Raw genomic sequence first — 17,937 nt, 5'->3', positions numbered from 1 at the left:
GAGGGATAAGCGTTACATGTCTTCTTTCAAACCACCTTTTTGAGAAGATCTTCCCCCCAGCCGCAACGCCCAGAGTGGAATTTTCATTCGAGAAAACGTCTGGTGCCCCTGGAGTCCGTGATGAAAGCCCACCTGACCCCACAGCAGAGCCGTATGGTTACATGAATGTATTTTCGGCTCTGTTACCACGAGCTGAAACTTAATTCGGTATGGTTATTTTTACTGGTATTATTAACCAGAAACCCCAAAAGGGGATAACTGCACACCCAACCAATTACTGCGCCTCTGGTGACACTGCTCATCTTTCCACGACCCCAATCTGAGGACTTGGACTGACCTATTCTTGCCTTACTCTCCAATCAAGGCCTTCTCGCTTCGTCTCCAACCTATCATTGAGTCAGGCACGCAGAGGCTCACGACATTCATCCTCTCTCACCACTTCTGTGAGAGTGAGCGCCCCTCCGGAACCCCCCGTGGGCATACAGCTAGTCCGCTTCGGTTCAACCCCCCCGGCTCGATCGTCCTCGCGTTCCTGCACCATCAATCTTAACAACGAAAATTAAGGCCCCCCTGGATCAAGATTCAACCATCAATCGACCCTTTCTCTCTTCCTATCTCCATCCAATTGATCCAGCTCTACGCCTCGTTGCCACTTGACATCGCCGCCGATCATGGACAGCGAGCAATTGCAGGCGAAGATAACGGCTGCCAGACGCGAGGCAGAGGGTTTAAAAGATCGAATCAAGCGAAGGAAAGATGAATTGGCCGATACCACCCGTAAGGCCCTCCCTTTTTCGCAATTGTTCCCTCGCGCTTCCTCTTTGATCTCATTGTTTTGTTTCGAGTCACTCCTATGGACGGGTTGTCGGAGTCAAGGGGCAACACCGCCAACGTGGAATCTGATAGCCTTGTTCATCTGATGTTAACATCTTCTCTTCTCTATACCAGTTCGCCAAGTTGCGCAGAACAATACGGATCCGTTACCGCGGATTGGCATGCGCCCTCGACGAAATCTGAAAGGCCATCTCGCCAAAATCTACGCTATGCACTGGTCGACCGATCGCCGACACTTGGTCTCTGCTTCTCAAGATGGGAAGCTCATAATTTGGGATGCATACACGACAAACAAAGTTCACGCTATTCCCCTTCGCTCTTCCTGGGTTATGACCTGCGCCTACGCTCCCAGTGGAAATTACGTCGCATGCGGTGGTCTTGACAACATTTGCTCAATCTACAACCTTTCTTCGCGAGAAGGCCCCACCCGGGTCGCCAGGGAATTGTCCGGTCACTCAGGTTATCTATCATGTTGCAGATTCATCAACGACCGCCGAATCATCACGTCTTCCGGCGATATGACGTGTATGTTGTGGGATATTGAGTCGGGAACAAAAGTCACCGAATTTGCCGACCATCTTGGGGATGTCATGAGCATCAGCATTAATCCGACAAACAATAACATCTTCGTTTCCGGCGCATGCGATGCCTTCGCCAAGTTGTGGGATACCCGAGTTGACAAGGCCGTTCAAACCTTCTCCGGCCACGAATCCGATATTAACGCCATCCAATTTTTTCCGGACGGCAATGCATTCGGAACTGGCTCGGACGACACTTCTTGCCGATTGTTTGATATCCGGGCGGATCGCGAATTGAACATTTACCAGGTCCGTCAAATTCAAAGCAGTTCTTCTTACACAGTTTTACTCCAATCACATACCATGAAAACTTGCGTGAAACTAATCATCATATTTATTTAGAGCGATCAAGTTCTCTGTGGAATCACATCTGTTGCTTTCTCGGTATCTGGACGACTTTTGTTCGCAGGTTATGATGATTTTGAATGCAAAGTATGTTGCGCCTTTTACCAGAGGCTCCTTTTTCGAAATTCATGCATTTATAACATGTCATCTAGGTCTGGGACGTTTTGCGAGGTGATAAGGTTGGCTCGTTGAGCGGCCACGAGAATCGCGTGAGCTGCTTGGGCGTGAGCAATGATGGAATAAGTTTATGCACAGGATCTTGGGATTCCCTTGTGAGTTTTCATTTAGCCATCAATTTAACAAGTTACACGCTTACACTCGGTTAATTAGCTCAAAATCTGGGCTTGGTAAGGCCCAAGCTCGGGTTGGAACTTCGAAGTCGCCATCAGCTGCCAGCGTATATCCTCGAAACAGTCAAGGCCCCTCCTTGTACAATAACCAGTTCATCATTTGACCGTCGCTTCCTCTCTACATTTCGCTATCCGTACATTACATTATTGCCATACGAGACTTCCTTTTTGAAACCCTTGAGATGTAAAGATGGCTTGGTTATCTGTGCGCGCCTCCGCGGTTAAGAAGCAGTTGCTCGTTCTGACCTATGAGCCTGTTGTGAACGACACAGCACGACGACGACATGACAGTATTTTGTTGGCTCTCCATATCACAAATCCATTTGACTGTACCGGCAGAAGACCCGAAAAAGTGGGTGAAGGAGAATTTGCGAAAAGTGTGCTTCCAATATATTGGAGCAGACATAGGAAGTTTTGAAATTATATCGCACATTTTTTTGGCTCTTAATTGATCGTTGGGTTGGGTTGATGATTGATACATGGCTTTTTCTACCTAAAACCCTCAGCGGCTTTGCAGACGGTTCTTCCTCATCTTTTTTGATTTACATGTACCGAATCCTTGTTCCCTTGTTTTCCAGCTTTGTATCGCATTTGGCCCCGTCGGCCATGAAATTTCCCTTTTTTTTTTCCGTTGGTGTTTCCTTTTATCCCTTTTCTTTTCCCTTTGGCGGGTCGGGAACGATAATGCGCTTCATACCAATCTTTTTCTCATCCTTTAGGTACTAACCTTTATTCTCGCCCCCACCGGTCGAACCTTTTTCCTCCCTCTTTCCCGCCCGCCCTGTTCCTGCAATCAGTTCATTATTCCCCCTTTGTTGGTGTTTTTTTCATTTCCTCTCCTTCCATGGCTGGTTCCGACCAAGCCGCCCTTTTCTGTATGATTTTTCAGGGTGCTCTTTATCATTCACCTTTGTCTACACCTTTCCCTTTTTTTTTTTTTTTTTTTTTTTTTTTCTCTTTCTTCCCTTCTTGGCCCAGAAACATCACGTGGTTGGGTTGTTGAGCTGGGCCGTCATAAATCTTTTTTAATTCTTCCTATTATATGTATTTAGGCCCAGAGTGTGAGAAAGGTGCGTGTGTATGTATGTGGTGGTTACGTTTGGGGTGACAAAGCAGTTTTGATATTGTTAAAATTTTAAAAATTTTTGGTCTATTTTTTCTTTTTTTCCTTTCTTTTGGTTCATATGTACGGAGATAGCCACACCTTGCTGGGTCATGTACTCATCATGGGCTATATCATTTACATCGTCCCAATCAGCAGCTCCCGTTACCACAGCCTCCAGTCATGTTGTTTTGGATACTATGTGGGTTTACGTATTTATCCTCTAGATTTGTAAGAGCTGAAGGAATTTTGCGTATTCCTCTTTCCGTCTCCCAGGCCTAGAAAATCGGGATCCGGAGATTGCGGGTGCTGGATATTTCCCAACTCCCCGATAGCATTGCACATTATCGTTGATATCTGTTTAGGTTGCGGTTGCGAGTGTTCCATCCTATTTCTCAATATTCATATATATATACTAGCCACATCTTTATAGTATATATGTAGAAATCACCATCTGGTCCGCAATACCTACAGACAGGAAAGGATGAGCTATCAAGGCTTCAAGCAGCCAGCATCAGCTTCTCCTTTCTACCCAATTCACTGGTGCGACGGGAACGCCGGTGGTCAAGCAAGCTTTGATATTTTCCAAGCACTCCAGTTCTGAAAGCATCCATGCTCCAGTCGTGTTTCCTCCCAAGTGGGGCTGAATGATACATTTCTCACTCGTCCTGAAGTACTCACTGTGCAAAGGGAAATTAGATGAAAAGAATATATAAACAGTATGTGGCTTATCCGCTCAATATCATAAGAAACTCACAATAGCTCCATATTGGGATGCAGCTACCTTTGGCGGCCGGGTGGGAAGATATTAAAGAACAAGAGAAGAGAAGAAGGGGGGAATACATACTTGATCGTCGGCTCCCCCTCAAACACATCTAGTCCTGCCATTTTCACCTTTCCAGCCTCCAGAGCTTCGATCAGTGCGCCTTCATCGACCACTTCACCCCGTGCCGTGTTGACGAAGTATGCACCATCTTTCATTTTCGCAAATTCTTTTCGACCTATGAGACCTGTCGTCGCATCGTTCAGTGGGCAGTTTATCGATACGATGTCGGAAGTAGAAAGCAAATCGTCCAGCGTTGGGCAGTATGAGGCATTATATTGCTCTTCAATGTCCAGGGACAGGCGTTTCCGGCTGTAATATCTGATCTTGAGGTTGAATGCCAACGCTTTTTTGGCCAAGAGCTACCGTTGGATTCTCCGTAGAAGGGAGATATTCTCAGTCAAGGTTAAACATCCTTTCTTTTCCCCTCCATAAACGTAGCTGTTCATGATCTGGTAGGGAATTCCACGACGCATGGGCTTGGGAAAAAGGGGTAATTGCACATACCTTTCCGATACTCCCCATTCCCACAATACCCAGCGTCAGACCCCTCGGATCCGTCGACGGATTAACAACCAAATCCCTCCATCTGCCTTCCCTTGCCGATCGTTCTGCCACTGTTGTGTTCTTCAATGTCGCCAAGATGAGAAACATGGCCATATCCGCGGTGGCTTCTGAAATTGCATTGCGTGTATTACAAAACCAGATGTTATTCTTGGTCATCCAGTCGACGTCGAAAGCGTTGAATCCGGCAGGTGCCGCAGCGACGATTTTGAGATGTGGGAGCAAGGGTCCGAAGAGTTCGGCGTCGAATGGTTTAAAGGGAATGATTCCTATCCGGACCATGACCGCATCGAACGGACCGCAGGAGGCTGCCAGTTGGGCGATCTCGGGAATCGCACCGGCACGGTCCGTAGATTTGAGGACCTGACTGGCGGGTTAGCTTGGGTGGGTGAAAACTCGTCTTGATATTTGAAAGGCCAGCAGACATGGAGTTCGAATTTGGAGGTGAAGTCTTCCAGATAGGTCTTGTTGGTGTAGGCTGGATAGCTCAAGGCCAGGACCTTTGGCTTCCTTGATTGTTGTTCTGAAGACATTGTAAGTGTTTTAAAGTAACTGACTCAATTGTTGCGTCGAGCTCTGTTTCTTGAGCATTGTCCACCATAGCCCAGGCCGTTCTATTCCCTAATATTTGCAATGTTAATGATGCTTGTGCTTTCCCCGCGCGTCCAGAGTATTTCGACCGATAGATTTGAGGATTGCGCGCGCCTACTACCTGTTCGGCAAGAAAGAGAAGCCGACGGCGAAAGTCCGTATTCCCATGCAGAGCTAGTTTTGAGCTTCGGGATGTGACAGTCCATCAATTGCCGCACAAGTCCACCGATTAAGGGCATAGTCCCAATTGTGACATATCTCGGCTCATTACGACCAAACTTCACAGACAAGATGCTCTCTACCTGCGTATATGTCTCCCTCTCTGATACGGCACCGTTTTGAACGCCATGGATTGGGGATGAACCCCCTGTGGGGATACATCTGCACAGGGCGTGCCGATGATATAACAACCAATTCTATGGTGAATCCGCTGTGCTGCTGTGGCTTTCCAGTGTGGAGAACGGAATTGCATGCATAAAAGGCTTAATTGGTCGGCAGGAGTGGTTTGAGGCTGAGTAGGGCGGACTTGGGCTAGCCGAAGGGCCGCGGTGGGAGACAGGGTGCGTACGAGGGAACTTGAAACTAACGAAGTGACACCCTTTTGGATGGAGTACCTCTCGTGGTGAAGTTGCTGCGGAGGTTGTTGGCTCTGGGTTGTGGAGCATGGAGCCTGGAGATGGATTTGCAGGCCAATCCATCAAGCTATAACCCACAAGAGCTAGTCTCGGGACGTTGGGTTTGGATAAAGGGGATGGGATGTGGTCTGGATGAACTGTGTGCCATGGTGAGGCAATTCCAAACAGACATTTCCAAGACAACTCCCAACTTGAGCATGAGCCACATCCACATTCACTTTGCTAACAGCCTTTGAAACCCCCCAAGACAGCTCTTTTGAGTGTTTTGGGAGCAACCGGAGTTCAAGCAGCAAAACGGAGTCCCTGAACCACAATCCACAAATGGGGATAGCCCAGGCCCACGTCGATCAGCAGGCTGCCGGTTCCATTCCGGCCCCCCAAAGCTGACGTGTAATCAACGAACAATAAAATTTAGCTCGAACCAGTTGCACCTGGGCTATGAAGCCGCATTACTCCGTACATACATTACTGTACATGTTACGCATGGCGCTGTTGTTGGTCGGGAGGAGTCCCCGTAACGATGATCTCCCATTCATCAAAGAGACGCCTGCGGGTGATGGATGTCCAGCAGGCTGCTTCCTTTGCCTTTCCGTGTGTCTTTCTCAGGAGGACTGTTGCACTCTCGCAGACAGCCCAAGATGCCTCAGTCCTCCTCGTTCGAGCTTCTTCCGCTACGACAGTCGGTCGACACCCTTCCTGAGCTTGATGACCACCTCACGCTCCTCCCCAAGTCTCCAGGCGATGTCGACCCAGGTCTGTTCCGCCAGCCCAGACCCGCGAGGACCTGGCTAGGCTCTTGCGTTCGATACTCTCGCTTGCCCTTCTCGCTGGTCGAACAGTGCTTGAAAACACGCAAGACCACGCGGAAGAGATTCGGCTTTCGACGCGTCCTCAGGCTCACGGTCTTACTCATCGGCGCATTCATTTGCATATCGGTCGTTGAAGCAATTCTATATCCCTCCTATCAGACTCCTCCTGCGCATTATCATGCCCTGCAACGGAGAATACTTGGTTCAGCGCGGCCGGGCCGTGGGAATCCAAACGGCGAGAAGATATTCATTGCAGCCAACATCATAAACGAAGACCTGATCCGTGGAGCTTGGGGGGACGCGATGCGGGAATTGGTTGATATCCTAGGAGAAGAGAATGTTTTCGTCAGTGTCTATGAGAATGACAGTGGCGTTGGAACGTCCGATGCTCTTCGAGAATTCCAAGAAAGGCTACGATGTTAGCACATGCTCCTCAAACTTTTCCACTCCCTTCTCATCGTGGTATCTTAGCTGACAGTACCCGCAGGTAATTCCTCCATCGTCACGGGGGACAACCTATCCTTGTCAGACCTACCAAGCAGCACTGTACCTTCCGGTGAGAAGAGGATCAAACGCATCGCATACCTCGCTGAAGTACGGAACCGCGCTCTCAGACCTCTTGACCCTACCTACACACCTCTTGATTCTCAAACAGGATTCCAACACGCGAATATGAGATTCGACCGAATTTTATTTCTGAACGACATCTTCTTCTCCCCAGCTGATGCCGTACAGCTATTGTTCTCGACGAATAAGAGCAGATATCGTGCCGCATGCGCTATCGATTTCGTCTCGAACGTGATGTTCTACGACTCATTCGTCGTCAGAGACACCAATGGGTATGGCATGGGGCTGATGTTCTTCCCGTGGTTCCCACCAACAGGAAGTGCCGAAAGTCGAAACGCCGTCTTAGCCGAGAAGGATGCAGTCCCTGTTCGCAGCTGTTGGGGGGGAATGGTTGCCTTTGAGGCTGGACAGTTTCAGAGCTTATCTACTCAACTTTCTCCCTGGTTGACGGCACGCTTTCGCTACGAGCCCGAATCGTTCTGGGAGGCTGCCGAATGTTGTCTAATCTTTTCAGATTTGGAGGATGCCTTTGGCGAGCCAAATGTCTCCGAGGGTACAGGGGTGTTTGTCAACCCGTTTATCAGGGTGTCGTACACCCGGCACACGTGGAACTGGCTGCCGTTTTTCAAGAGATATGAGCGCATATTCCGCAATCTACAGTATATCGTCAGCAAGATCGGCTACCCTGAATACAATCCCCGACGCTTGCATAAGCCAGGTCAATTGGTGAAGCAAAGATCATGGGTGAACAATGTGGACGGACCAGGAACGGGAGGAGCATTTCAGATGGTCGAAAGCAAAGCTACGCCAGGAGGCTTTTGCGGACAGAGACGCATGTTTCTGATGAAGCGTGACTTTGAATCGGCAAATAGACGGGAAGAAAAAAATTGGGAGAGTATACCAGTGCCTTGGTAAACATTCGGTGTTCAGAACTTTTCTTTTTTACCTTTTTTTTTTTTTTAAATTATTCGCATTCGGGAGCGAGAGTAAATCTGCACAGCACTTGGCGGAGTTTTATGGGACTTGAACTGAGCGTTAAGCAACATTTCACAAGCGATAAACACACTTCATGTTGCAACTACGCAATGCCTGACTACATTCTATTAATAGCTAATAGCTTTTTACCTGCTAGCTTCCATACTTTGTGGACACAACTCGGCCAGCGCAAGATCCAACAATAGACTCCTGCGAATAAAAGCCCCTTATGAAGGCAGCATTGGTACCTTTCAAAATCACATACTTTGATGGATCTCTTCCTTTTCCCTTACATGTTAAAGAGTGATCATGCCTGCGAAGCTGCGCCCCTATTGTGCTTGGAGAGTGGAGATTCTGCACGCAATCACTTCATGGTGACAGAGCTATAAAATTGTCAGGGAATCATGCTGTCATGGCTATCCCTGTTCTTTGATCCTTCTATAGATCTAGAGAGCTGTAACGTGCAATCTGACCATTGTTTCCTTTGTCTTTTTCTTTCTTTCTTTCTTTTTTTTTTTTTTTTTTTTTTTTTTAAATTTGTTTTTTTGGGAAGGAAATGGGGGTAGATCTGTGGGCACAAACGTGGCAGATACCTAATAGTATGCAGAAGGGATCTGCTGAATTAAAGGCCGGTCCGAAAACACGGGCCATGACTTTGTAGGACCTTGAGATGAGAGGGAGAGGGAATATTCTTGTCGAGCGGGAGCATTGACCGGGGAGACTGAGTTGTTCAGAGGATGTCAAGGGATTGAAGGCAGTTGAAATTGATCTGATCGACAAGAGACCAGACGCGGATGCTCCGTTACCGTAAGATCATCATGTTGGGGTTGCTAATGGTTAGCCCGAATGCAGTGGCGGGAAGGGTTGTCTTTTGCACAGCAGTTGAGCAGAACGCGTCCCTGGGATCGATGTCAAGTTAATTGGCAATGGAGACATGTCAACGGGCGTCAGGTTGACGGAAAGCAAAACTAGGCATGAAAGGAGTCACATAGTTAGTATTAAATAGTAGTTATGGCCTGCGCTTGTCTCGGAAGCTTCCAATATCAGCTGGACGCAGTGGGGTTTTTCCCCTTGTCGCCCATCCCGGCGGATGTCGTTAATGTTTGACGAGTTGAGTGAGTCGCCCGGGGAGGACAAGGGGTTGACTCACTTAACCTGGCGCGCGTTCAACACGAGGTTAATCAAAGAATGATGCCACACGTGCGTCTTGTTTGCTCCCCGACATGATACATGATGCGGCTCGCCTACGAGCAGATCGAAAGCCACCGATGCAATCGTCCTTCGGTATGTCCGTCACGACGATCGCGAGTGGAGTTTTTAGTGAGGCTGGTTTTATGTTGAGAACGTGCCACGCCACCGATGGCGGTTTCATGTGCTTCTGGCGCCGTCTGGAAGGAGTTCGCGTGGATGGACTCTTTCAATTTCTCTAACCATGGTCGGCCAGCGTGGTCGTCGCCTTATGGGGCCCGGTGGTGGGAATTGGCCGTTTTGTTGTGTCTGTGATCCTGAAACAGGGGCCCCTGAGTGGCGCTAACGGGGCGAAAGGACCGGCAGGCCTCAACTATTTTTGAGAATCTGGCCAGGATGGGCATCGAGGAGAGGCCACACTGGTCCGACAGATGACGATCTCCAGTCTTTTGCTTCTTCCTTTCAGATTCCTTTTCGCGGGCCCGAATTGCGAGAACAGCCACGGCGACTCAAGAGACGCGCGAGGCGTGACCGCTCATTGGTCCTGAAACAAACTCCACGCCCCTCCGGAACTGCCCCCTTCTTCAGGCTGGAATGTTGGCTCGCCCAGCCGTGTCCATTGTTTCATGAACCCTTTCTTCCCAGAATTCGTCAAGTGACATATATATCCTAATCCCCGTTTGCCGGTTCACCTCCGAGAAATTTTTTTCTTTCTGTCTCTTTCACCATGTCAGCTGCCCAGGACGAAGTGAACCGCCTTCTGAACAGTCAAGAGGATCGAGCCACCTGCCATCCCGAAGACCGCCTCAAGACCGAAGATCTCCATTCCTCTCCCTCAGAAGACGAAGAGGAAGAGGTATCACGACGCGAAAAGAGAACTTCCAGACTAAAGTACATCCCTTCCGACTCCGACGCCGACGACAGCGATTACAACATGATCACCTCGCAGCCAGCCGCTTATCATGTCCCCAAAACATGGTTCGACGCGAACACCGGTCCTAAGGGTGTCATTGCCGACGCGCAATCTTATGAGCGCGCAAAGAAGAGATCATTCCGTCGTACTTTGATGAGCGCCGCCGGCATCGATTACCAGCCGTCCTACAACAAACCAGAAGCTATTCACCAGGAAAAAGCGAGTCCATCGGCCCCTCAGACCCCCGAGGAAAGCGACGATGAAAAGTTCATGCGAGAGTGGCGAGAGGCGCGCATGCGCGAACTTCAAAATAAGAACATGAGACGTTCGAGTCCGAGCAAGAGAAGATACGGATCTGTCGAAGTTGTCGGCGCAAATGGATACCTTGATGCCGTGGAGAGAGTCACGGCAGACACCGTTGTCGTAGTCTGCATATATGATCCTGAGGTTGGTGAATTGCATTTCCATGTCTCCCTTCAAGTCCGACGACAGTGTATTCTAACAGGTTCTTGTCGAAACGTTGTAGTTGTCCGAAAGTTCTATCGTTGAGGATTGTCTAAACACAGTCGCACGCAAACATGCTACGACACGATTCGTTAAACTACACCACGAAATTGCGGAAATGGACCACATCGAAGCTCCTGCTCTGCTTGCTTACCGTGGCGGCGATGTCTTTGCGACCATAGTGGATATTTTCCGGCAGCTTCCTGACGGGCGCGATTGCAGCTCGTCTAGCCTTGAAGCTCTTCTGATGCAGTATGTCTTCCGGTCAAATCCTCGCGGGCTATGGGAAACAAGGAACACTAACTCTCTATAGACATCGTGTTCTCTGATTTACGACTCTGCTTTCTTTCGTCTCACTCTTTTCTTTCTTTTCGCAATTTCCATAGACTCCGAAATGACGTGAACCAAACAATAAGTTGATTTAATGTCCTACAACGCTGCTGGACACGGCGTATGAATAAAGCCGGTCAATTGCTCCGGACATCTACGTTAATTTTGCCTTTTTCTTTCTAATGAGCTTTTTTTTTTTTTATCCTGGAGTTCTAGCACACGTACATCCCTTAGATTGGTCTTGGGAGGGTATATTGGAGGCGGATCTTTTTCAGGTGATTTTTTGGGAATTGGAATGAGCGGTAAACTGATATACAGCAAGAAAAATCTCTTGATGGCTGATGGCAGGATTTTTTTTTTTTTTTTTTTTAATCCCTTTTTGGGCTTCTGCATGTTTGCTTTGGACTCTGTATTACTATTAATTCCTTCTTTATGCCAAATGTCTTTCTGGTATGTCTTCCGCTCCTCAGCCTCCTTGGCAGCTGTTACGTATCTCCTTTCTTTTTGCCAATAATAGATCACTTGTCTTGAAAATAATACGATCCTTAAGGTTAGGGGGTTCTCCTCTGAGCTACCTCTGGGCAAGCTGGTGGATTCTCGCACAGACACTTGAGGAGATCGGTATGCTGAGACCCGAGAGTTGCGTAACCTACGATCTGAAACAAAAAGATGATGCCCAACGTGGTTAGCGAAATATCTCTTACCAGGTGCTCCGATTATCAGGGATTGGGTGAACACTTCCAATTGGTAACTTATTACTCCGTATCCATTATGGACTTGAAGTTTCCATGAAACAGAAATCAATCGCGTACATACGGAGCACTGTTGGCTGGTTGATAGAGGAGATATTTACTCCATGTTTCTGGACTTTTGGCTGGACATGATATCCCAACTGTTTTCATTAAACGAATTTTCTTCGAGGATTCAGAACTAGTCACTATCAAAGCCATGCCAGGTTTCATCAGAGCCATCACTATCTCCATCCTCTGTTACCTCCCCTTTCGAACTGTTTGATGTTGAATTTTGCTCTCTCACAAACCCTGCCACGAAAAATCCACCGGTACCCTCTACATCTCTGGCGGAACATCTCAAACAGGCCTCACTCTCCATGTCTGTTAACTCCCATGTCTCCTCTCCGTCGACAGGTTTATGTTCACGTTTCAGCCATCCTCGATGAGGCCAATTTTTCAGCCCTTCAGCCTGTTCTGATCTTGGCAAGATTTTCCATTGCCGTTCCCTAGCGACAGAAGACTGTAGGGCACGATAGACTACGTTTTCATTTTCCTGGGCGTGTATAGAGCAGGTGCTGTAGGTGATCCGCGTAGCACATGGGAATTTAAACGCATGTTCGATAATTTGGGCCTGGAGATTTGAAAGCTTGGTGAGACGGGAAATATCAACTTCTCCGCCCACAGCCTCGTTTTCAAAGGTGTCCGGCGCTGGCGATTCCGAGGTCGAAGCCTCTGGAGGACCTGGCTTGCGTTTTCTCTTGCGGCTGTTGGGGCCACTATTCACAAACCCCCGGCTGTTTTGAGACTTTGGCTCCGGTAAATCTAGCCGAGGGACGTCCTCACGCTTTACAATACCACTGCCCGAACAGCTTGGGTCGAGAAGAAGACCCGTGACGTTCTTGAATCGAGGGTCTTCAGGATCCAAAGCCAGGAAATCCTGGCCCGCAAGGACAGTGACCCGATCATCTACTCCTGCGATTCCAACCATCTTCTGGAGAATTTTTGATCTGGTAGGTGACGCATCAAGGGAATATATTTTGGCCCCCTTTCGGCCAGCCGCAGATAACAATGACGCTAAATGGGTTGTTTTGTTTCCCGGGGCGGCACAGCCGTCTATTAGATCTCCACTCCAAGAAGCTGCCTGATCTCCGAGCAATAAGTACGCTGGGAAACAGGAAGCCTTGTCCTGGAGGATGATCTTTCCTTGCTTATACGCCGGAGTCGAGAGCAATTGCGACGTGGATGCGACGGCAATCAGGTCTGGAATATGCTTGTCAGCATAATATGCCCTGGTCGTCGATGTCGAGAGCCCGTGAAGGGATGTAACAGGGGTGTAGCCGGCAAAGGTGGTGTTCAACTCTTGCTCCAGGGTGGTGCGGGCATTGTTGATGCGAACCCATCGGGGACTGGGGAGCGCCTTGTCCCCTGCATCTCGATTTGTTGCCGTTTCTATAGCTGAGCGTAACTGTTCTACGGAAGCGCAACCACGACGTATGCGAATCCTGGTGAACTCTGCGTTCAATCGTGTCTTGTGTCGTTCAACTGCGAGACGGAGGGGATGGTTGGAGGGAGAGGCGATTCCCCTTTTAGATAGGAGGAGATCATGGGTTAGGAGAAGTGAGAGAAGTGGAGTGAGCTATTTTGCCTAAGTCGCATTGGTTAGACTTCTCCGTACTTTCGCCGTTTTCGAGCATTGGTTTCAGCTTGGATCGCTTATCCGCCGAAATCTGTCGGGGAAACGGAGAAGAAAGCAAACAGAACCCACCTTCGGCTCATGTGCAAGAATATCCGAACTGTCCACCACTTCCTTCAATACTGCGTTCCATTTCGTTACTTCGGTGATGAGAGCATATATTTGAGGCGGAGATGATTTCAGACGGGAGTTGTATATTCGCGATTTCAATGAACCGCCTACCTCAAGCGGGGCGGTCAAAATGGACACCACATCGAAGTATAACGACATCTCAGACCCCTTCTCACAGTGAGCCTCCAGCAATGTTCTCGGGCTTTGCGATCGCCCTCGTCATGTTTTTCTCTGCGCTGAAGACCGTGGTCGCAGCGGATCCCTGGCAAGCGCAGTTAGTCATCGGATCTTATCTTATCGTTCCAGGCCTGCTAACTAAGTAGTTACCCAAGACAGTTTAGCGTAGCTAACTCACTAACTAGCTCGGAACGGCGCTAGCATGTCCACGGTAACAGTTCCACCTCGGTTGCGCTAGTTAACGGAGTAGTTCAATCGAATCCTTCGACGGTCGACCTCGCCGTCGTCGAGCTAACCTCGTCTGCTGGTCGCCAACAAGGCTCTCGACAGCTCCTCCAGCTGCATGAAAGGCATCTACTTATCATGAATCCAAGTTTACGTTGCTTTATTTCTAAGTCCTATTATGTAGGATGGTGACTGTCAACGCCTCTTCTCCCTCATGATTCAGCATCACATCCGTCTTTCACATGAACATTCACAAGGATTCAACAGTTCAGCCTTGCTCTTCTATCCTGGAGAAACGCTAAAATAGCAGAAACAAGGTGTTTTACCAAAGCATCTTTTGAGTTTACCCCTGACTACGGCCTCGCTCCCCGTCGAACCAAGCGCAGAACTTGTCAAGAACGGAGGATTCGCACGGGAAACTTTTCTTCTCTTCTTTTTTCTCCGGATATACGTACACCTATGCCAGAGTACGGAAATCGGTCACGTCCAATTATGGAGACTCATAAAGGTCGCCATGTTATGGAGCAAGGCGCCCTACTCCGTAGATCAGTTATTTCATCATAGCGCCGTCCGTGTCCGGGGTTTTATCCGGTCGTGAACTAGTTCTTTTCTGGTACATTCCCTTTGCAGTCGGCGCCGCTTCGCTCCACTTCGTGGATGGGCCATAAACTGCAAAGTTTGGAGTATCCAATAGCTAATGGATTGTCCTCCTTAGCGGACGATCAAATGCTCTTGTCTCTTTCTTTCTTTTCTTTTTTCCGGGCTGGATGCGGGAACACGTGTTGGACTTCGGACACCTTCGCATCCCAGAAGTGCGAAGAATATACGGGGTACATACAAGTCTCTTCCATGAACCCTCCTGATTCCAAAAACAAGGGTCCTCTACTGAATACCCAATAGGAAGGGAGCGGCAAGAGTCACGATGCTGGATTCCGTGAACTTCTCGGTTGCGCCAAGGGAGTCGCTGGTTTCAAGCTTCCAAGGCCGTTGCATGAAGTCGTGATGAGCTGCATTAGGGTGGCCTGAACTAGCGCCAAATATGCTTTGAACTCCTGCCTGGGCGAATATCTGGGAGGAATAGCACAACACTTGAACCAAGAAACGAAACAGCCGTTGCTTTCCTCAGCTGACTTTTTTTTTTCCGTTTCGTGAGACTTAGGGTCACTGAGGGGTCAGGGGCTGGGTGCTCAAAGATGAGTATATAATCTTCGTCACCACTCCCTGGTTAGTGATCCTCTTTCTTTCGAGCTCTCACAGCCCAAGTCATTCGTTTTGTTTTTTTCAAAGTAGTCATTCGTTTTTACAGCAGGATTGCTGTTTGAAAATGCGCTCGTCGTTCTTTTCCACTATTGTGGCAGCGTTGGCTGCTGCCACTGCCGCCGTTCCTTTTCCAGGCCCAGTGGCCGCCCCGAAGGGAGAAGCCTTCATTGAAGCTTCGACTCCCAATTTCTTACGACCTATCAAACTCTCAGACCTCGAACCACAAGACAACCTCAACGAGCGCACCTTGCCCGACTTTTCTTGCTTTAAGCCAGTGCAAAATGCTAACATGCTCTTTGGTGGCCTCGCCGGTATGACACTGCGCTTGTCAATTGTTAATTATGGCCTACTCGCTGATTCTTTAAGGTTCCGGCAAACTCTTCCTGGCAAATATGACGCTTCATGCGTCTGATAACCTCCCTATCGTCATGATGGAAACTTTTGAAGACTTGACCTCTGCTGTTGACTGCAAGGGGGACGATGGAGAAATGTCCCTTACTTTCAAATCGAAGGCTGCTTATGAATTTGCCATAACGTCGTGGGACTATATCAACGCCAAAACTGATGCAGAATTCCTGATGATTGCCAATCATGCTAGTTGCGGTCCCGAAGGACAACGCCAGGCGTACAGGTAAAATTCAGGACGACCAGCCTATGATCTATGTATCGATATTGATTTCTATTTTAGGATTACTGACGTGATTAACGATGCCGGAGAACTTTGTGTTACTCTCAAGGCCAAGGCGGTCGCCTGGAAGCAATTTGCCGGCGCCTTCGACATTGACTTTGGTCATTATAAGATGTCCACGCAAGCTCTCTTCTCTCTCCAAGCAAAGGGTGTCATTGGATGGATTGGCGAAGCTATTGAAAAATTCAAGGATGGCCTTGATGCTGGCTTCAAGGGCGGAATCAAGGATATAATTGACGTGATCGATGGTGATGGCGATATTTGCCTGCCAGTCAACATTCCCATCAATATCTTCAAACCAAACACTGAAGTTACTTTGTACAAGGGCCCTGGGTACGTGTCACCCGTGAATGCTTGAAGCACGACACTGATATGATGTTCCTAGATCCCCTGCCGAGATTGAGCTCAGCTGTCAGAACTGCTACGTGCAGGGAACTTTCCTTACTACTGGAACTCTGAAGGTAATGATGCTTTCTTATATGGTAGTGGACTATTCTCATATTTTCTAGGTTGAAAACTACCTCACTACTGAATTGAAACTCGAAATTGAGCCAAAGGATTTCAGTACCGCTGCTGAATTCGAACTCGACTTGGTGAACGTCAAGAAGGAGATTAAGTACTCTCAGACCATTTTCGAAAAGGTTATTCCATTTACCGGAATCGAGATCCCCGGTATCCTGTCCATTGGTGCTAAGGTTGGCTTGTTGATCCACGGCGACGTCAAGTTCACTGGCAGCGCCACTGTTAACTTCGGATGCACCGCCAAACTTCCAAATGGCGGCAAAATGACCCTCGTCCTTATCGGCGATGGCAAGTCCGGCGTCGTAGGCTTGGACAAGATCGAGGCGAAGTCGGACGTCACCTTTAACAATGGATACATTGACCTTGATACCACCACTGTTCCTGAACCCAAGATTACTTGGGGCTTTGAAATTCTTGGCGGTGCTGGCATCGAAGCTGGCGTCAAGTTTGGCATCCCAATTGATCTCAACCTTACTGCTGGTCTCAGTAAGTTTATTGACTCTTCCATGTCTGGATTTTGTTTATTCTGGTTTCCCGGCTAACTTGACATTTTCCAAACAATTCAGAGGAGGGAGGTTGGTGCCCAGATAGCAATGTTAAGACTGGTGTAACTCTCGCTGCCGGTGCCAGTCTGCAGCTGGACCTTGGAGTCTGGGAAGTCGATCGGACCCCAATCTTCGAGATCCCTCTCCTGGATTTCCCAATTCAATGCCCGAAGTACTGCAAGCCCCTTCCTGGACTTGAGCCCGGAAAGAATGAACCTGGAAAGGAAGAACCTGGAAAGGGAGAGCCTGAAAAGGGCAACCCCGGAACCAAACCCCCAATGAAGTGCAACAAATGTGGTATGTTTCATGTCATTACGATTTGAGGGACCCCCAATCCAACCGCAATATCATTCTGACTGCTCCTCTTTAGGTAAATGCACGCCAATCTAAATAATCAGAGCTTCTGCTGTGAAAATATGCACTTTTGCAACACACCGTCTCGAGTGTGCTAATACTAGTGGATACGATTCCCGCCTATGCTGATATAGAAACCTGCACACCACGCCCAATATATTACTTAAACCACCTCTAGGGTGAATTTAACTGGGATGTTTTGCAGAAGTTTCACTCTTAATGTTTAGTTACCTAATGGCTGTGCTTGATAAAAAGTCATCTAACCTTCGCTGATGTCCTCTCTGTCTTGGGAGTGTATGTACGGAGTATATGACATGGATATAATAGATTCTGCATCCTTGTATGCTACACCTGTATAAAGTATAACTCCTTATAATTGCAAGCAAAGATCAATGCTCTTGTGTTCACACCCATCTCTGAGTACCTGGGCAAAGCTTTGCCAACCGTAGGCACAACTGATAGTGACATAGTTAAAAATGTGCTTGTGGGGTAAAGGTTGAAACAATGAGTAGCATTAGAGGAA

At 48.3% G+C, this 17,937-nt stretch overlaps 6 protein-coding genes across 6 annotated transcripts; 4 read left to right on the top strand and 2 right to left on the bottom strand.

The window, feature by feature from the left end:
- The first annotated feature begins 3 nt into the window (after window positions 1-3).
- On the top strand, window positions 4-3,262 carry CIMG_09237 (guanine nucleotide-binding protein subunit beta). Its single transcript, XM_001239615.2, has 6 exons — window positions 4-207; window positions 365-777; window positions 949-1,661; window positions 1,755-1,844; window positions 1,910-2,029; window positions 2,088-3,262. Exons 2-6 carry the CDS (start codon window positions 672-674, stop codon window positions 2,106-2,108), a joined length of 1,050 nt encoding a protein of 349 aa, XP_001239616.1. The 5' UTR covers window positions 4-207; window positions 365-671; the 3' UTR covers window positions 2,109-3,262.
- A 328-nt stretch (window positions 3,263-3,590) lies between these two features.
- CIMG_09236 (glycerate-and formate-dehydrogenase) lies at window positions 3,591-5,207 on the bottom strand. The gene is made up of 4 exons (XM_001239614.2): window positions 5,022-5,207; window positions 4,540-4,959; window positions 4,057-4,394; window positions 3,591-3,889 (listed from the first exon to the last, which is right to left on the bottom strand). The coding sequence occupies exons 1-4, from the start codon at window positions 5,127-5,129 to the stop codon at window positions 3,724-3,726; spliced, it is 1,032 nt and encodes a 343-aa protein (XP_001239615.2). The 5' UTR covers window positions 5,130-5,207; the 3' UTR covers window positions 3,591-3,723.
- A 1,106-nt stretch (window positions 5,208-6,313) lies between these two features.
- CIMG_09235 (uncharacterized protein) lies at window positions 6,314-8,411 on the top strand. The gene is made up of 2 exons (XM_001239613.2): window positions 6,314-7,049; window positions 7,119-8,411. The coding sequence occupies exons 1-2, from the start codon at window positions 6,383-6,385 to the stop codon at window positions 8,111-8,113; spliced, it is 1,662 nt and encodes a 553-aa protein (XP_001239614.2). The 5' UTR covers window positions 6,314-6,382; the 3' UTR covers window positions 8,114-8,411.
- Window positions 8,412-10,005: 1,594 nt separating this feature from the next.
- On the top strand, window positions 10,006-11,518 carry CIMG_09234 (phosducin). Its single transcript, XM_001239612.2, has 3 exons — window positions 10,006-10,721; window positions 10,801-11,030; window positions 11,092-11,518. Exons 1-3 carry the CDS (start codon window positions 10,089-10,091, stop codon window positions 11,105-11,107), a joined length of 879 nt encoding a protein of 292 aa, XP_001239613.1. The 5' UTR covers window positions 10,006-10,088; the 3' UTR covers window positions 11,108-11,518.
- A 465-nt stretch (window positions 11,519-11,983) lies between these two features.
- On the bottom strand, window positions 11,984-13,860 carry CIMG_09233 (NOL1/NOP2/sun domain-containing protein). The gene is made up of 2 exons (XM_001239611.2): window positions 13,605-13,860; window positions 11,984-13,475 (listed from the first exon to the last, which is right to left on the bottom strand). Exons 1-2 carry the CDS (start codon window positions 13,800-13,802, stop codon window positions 12,039-12,041), a joined length of 1,635 nt encoding a protein of 544 aa, XP_001239612.1. The 5' UTR covers window positions 13,803-13,860; the 3' UTR covers window positions 11,984-12,038.
- A 1,421-nt stretch (window positions 13,861-15,281) lies between these two features.
- Window positions 15,282-17,697, top strand: CIMG_09232 (uncharacterized protein). The gene is made up of 7 exons (XM_001239610.2): window positions 15,282-15,616; window positions 15,672-15,936; window positions 15,994-16,326; window positions 16,379-16,454; window positions 16,503-17,001; window positions 17,082-17,357; window positions 17,431-17,697. The coding sequence occupies exons 1-7, from the start codon at window positions 15,370-15,372 to the stop codon at window positions 17,448-17,450; spliced, it is 1,716 nt and encodes a 571-aa protein (XP_001239611.1). The 5' UTR covers window positions 15,282-15,369; the 3' UTR covers window positions 17,451-17,697.
- Window positions 17,698-17,937: the final 240 nt, after the last annotated feature.

This window comes from Coccidioides immitis (assembly GCF_000149335.2).
Source record: "Coccidioides immitis RS genomic scaffold supercont3.5, whole genome shotgun sequence".
In the NCBI taxonomy this organism is placed as follows: domain Eukaryota; kingdom Fungi; phylum Ascomycota; class Eurotiomycetes; order Onygenales; family Onygenaceae; genus Coccidioides; species Coccidioides immitis.
This window is presented reverse-complemented; position numbering and strand designations above follow the sequence as displayed.

Coding starts and splice junctions, on each gene's coding strand:
- CIMG_09233 (XM_001239611.2), bottom strand. CDS start 13,802: ATGTCGTTATACTTCGATGTGGTGTCCATTTTGACCGCCCCGCTTGAG. Junction 13,476..13,604: donor TTCTTGCACATGAGCCGAAG/GTGGGTTCTGTT, acceptor TAGGCAAAATAG/CTCACTCCACTTCTCTCACT.
- CIMG_09235 (XM_001239613.2), top strand. CDS start 6,383: ATGTCCAGCAGGCTGCTTCCTTTGCCTTTCCGTGTGTCTTTCTCAGGA. Junction 7,050..7,118: donor ATTCCAAGAAAGGCTACGAT/GTTAGCACATGC, acceptor CAGTACCCGCAG/GTAATTCCTCCATCGTCACG.
- CIMG_09236 (XM_001239614.2), bottom strand. CDS start 5,129: ATGTCTTCAGAACAACAATCAAGGAAGCCAAAGGTCCTGGCCTTGAGC. Junction 4,960..5,021: donor CCTCCAAATTCGAACTCCAT/GTCTGCTGGCCT, acceptor CCCGCCAGTCAG/GTCCTCAAATCTACGGACCG. Junction 3,890..4,056: donor GAGGGGGAGCCGACGATCAA/GTATGTATTCCC, acceptor CCCTTTGCACAG/TGAGTACTTCAGGACGAGTG.
- CIMG_09234 (XM_001239612.2), top strand. CDS start 10,089: ATGTCAGCTGCCCAGGACGAAGTGAACCGCCTTCTGAACAGTCAAGAG. Junction 10,722..10,800: donor TCTGCATATATGATCCTGAG/GTTGGTGAATTG, acceptor GAAACGTTGTAG/TTGTCCGAAAGTTCTATCGT.
- CIMG_09237 (XM_001239615.2), top strand. CDS start 672: ATGGACAGCGAGCAATTGCAGGCGAAGATAACGGCTGCCAGACGCGAG. Junction 1,845..1,909: donor ATGATGATTTTGAATGCAAA/GTATGTTGCGCC, acceptor CATGTCATCTAG/GTCTGGGACGTTTTGCGAGG. Junction 2,030..2,087: donor CAGGATCTTGGGATTCCCTT/GTGAGTTTTCAT, acceptor TCGGTTAATTAG/CTCAAAATCTGGGCTTGGTA.
- CIMG_09232 (XM_001239610.2), top strand. CDS start 15,370: ATGCGCTCGTCGTTCTTTTCCACTATTGTGGCAGCGTTGGCTGCTGCC. Junction 15,617..15,671: donor GCTCTTTGGTGGCCTCGCCG/GTATGACACTGC, acceptor TGATTCTTTAAG/GTTCCGGCAAACTCTTCCTG. Junction 17,358..17,430: donor AATGAAGTGCAACAAATGTG/GTATGTTTCATG, acceptor GCTCCTCTTTAG/GTAAATGCACGCCAATCTAA.